This window comes from Orycteropus afer, unplaced genomic scaffold (assembly GCF_000298275.1).
Source record: "Orycteropus afer afer isolate SDZICR_OR568_19922 unplaced genomic scaffold, OryAfe1.0 scaffold00084, whole genome shotgun sequence".
In the NCBI taxonomy this organism is placed as follows: Eukaryota; Metazoa; Chordata; class Mammalia; order Tubulidentata; family Orycteropodidae; genus Orycteropus; species Orycteropus afer.
The window spans coordinates 10,068,877-10,070,130 of record NW_006921671.1 but is presented as its reverse complement, the minus strand read 5'-3'; the positions used below and the strand labels follow the sequence as shown (position 1 = coordinate 10,070,130).

Genomic DNA, 1,254 nt, shown 5'->3' with positions numbered 1-1,254 from the left:
CTCAGGGGTCCAAGATTATCTTCTGTGTCTGTGTTAATTGGTTTCCCTTTTCTTTGTTGAAGAGGGTCTTTGCAATCCTTCTGCCTAGTCTGCCATCTTGCCGGAAGCCCACAACAGATTTTTATAGGTAAAATTTTTACTATTTTTTTCACCACATACCCACACAAAGATAATACAAATATAAGAATGAATAAAAATTTTTCCCAATCATAAATGTGATTAGCAGCAAAAATGACTTGCCAATTCAAAGTCATGTAAGATATCACACAATGACACTAATGAGCTTTTTCTTAAACCATATTTTACATTTTCGATAAAATTTTAATTTTCCTCCAGTGAAATAACTTTTAAATCAGGTCTAAAATCTCTCTAGGCATATAGGAGTGTTTAATTACCATTGATTTAAACAGTTTATTGTCAAAATGCCAAATTGCTCAGTGTGGTGTACTATATAGGATCAATGAAGATCATAACTTCAGACTTCTGCCTTCTCAAGGTTATGCTTTAAATCTTTTTGGTCAGTCATACTATTTTAAAATACAACTTTAAAAAAGAAAAATACATCAACATTTTTAAGGGTGTTTTCAAATATACATACCTGGGAAGGTACATTTTTTGGAGGCTCTATTCGAATGCTTGGGTCCCATTCTCCAGGAGGGAGAACAGTAACCTGATCTAGAAATTCATCTATTCCTGACACCAAGTCATTCCGATCTTTAGCTTTGTAAGCTACATCATGAAATACCTACAGAAGGAAAAGAAATAACATCTATACATAAAATGCAATTAAAAAATCATAAGGTGTCCAGCGTTTTTCTTTACTCATGTATCTCACATAATATTATACACACGACAGGCCTATAAAATGAAAAATAACACTCGTGAGGAATTCACTCCTCAGAATAATCAACCAGATCAGACCAAAGGGCAAATTTTCCCAAAAACAAAACTCAGGAGGCAGGAAGGAGCAGGAAAGAAGAACAAATGGGAACTGGGAGATAAGAGAGGAAGTGGGAAGAGTGCTGTTACACTGAGGGAACTGCCAGTAATGATATGAAACAAAATATATATAAATTGGTGAATGGAAGATTAATTTGGTCTATAAACTGTCACACAAAACACAATTAAAATAAATTAAAGATTATGATAACAATTTGAGTTCTGGTTCTAAAAAAATTTGTGATGTAAAATGCTAAAATTTTAGGTTATTCCATGAATCCACACAGACATGTATTTTTCTTTTTTTTTTTTTTT

General features: G+C 32.7%; 1 protein-coding gene across 1 annotated transcript in view; it reads right to left on the bottom strand.

Moving 5' to 3' along the window:
* The window catches only part of SLC4A10 (solute carrier family 4 member 10), a 374,905-nt gene that overhangs the window by 126,123 nt on the left and 247,528 nt on the right, over positions 1-1,254 (bottom strand). The window contains exon 11 of the mRNA XM_042781073.1: positions 599-745. Within this exon, the coding sequence (XP_042637007.1) occupies positions 599-745 (147 nt within the window). The remainder of the gene's footprint in view (positions 1-598; positions 746-1,254) is intronic.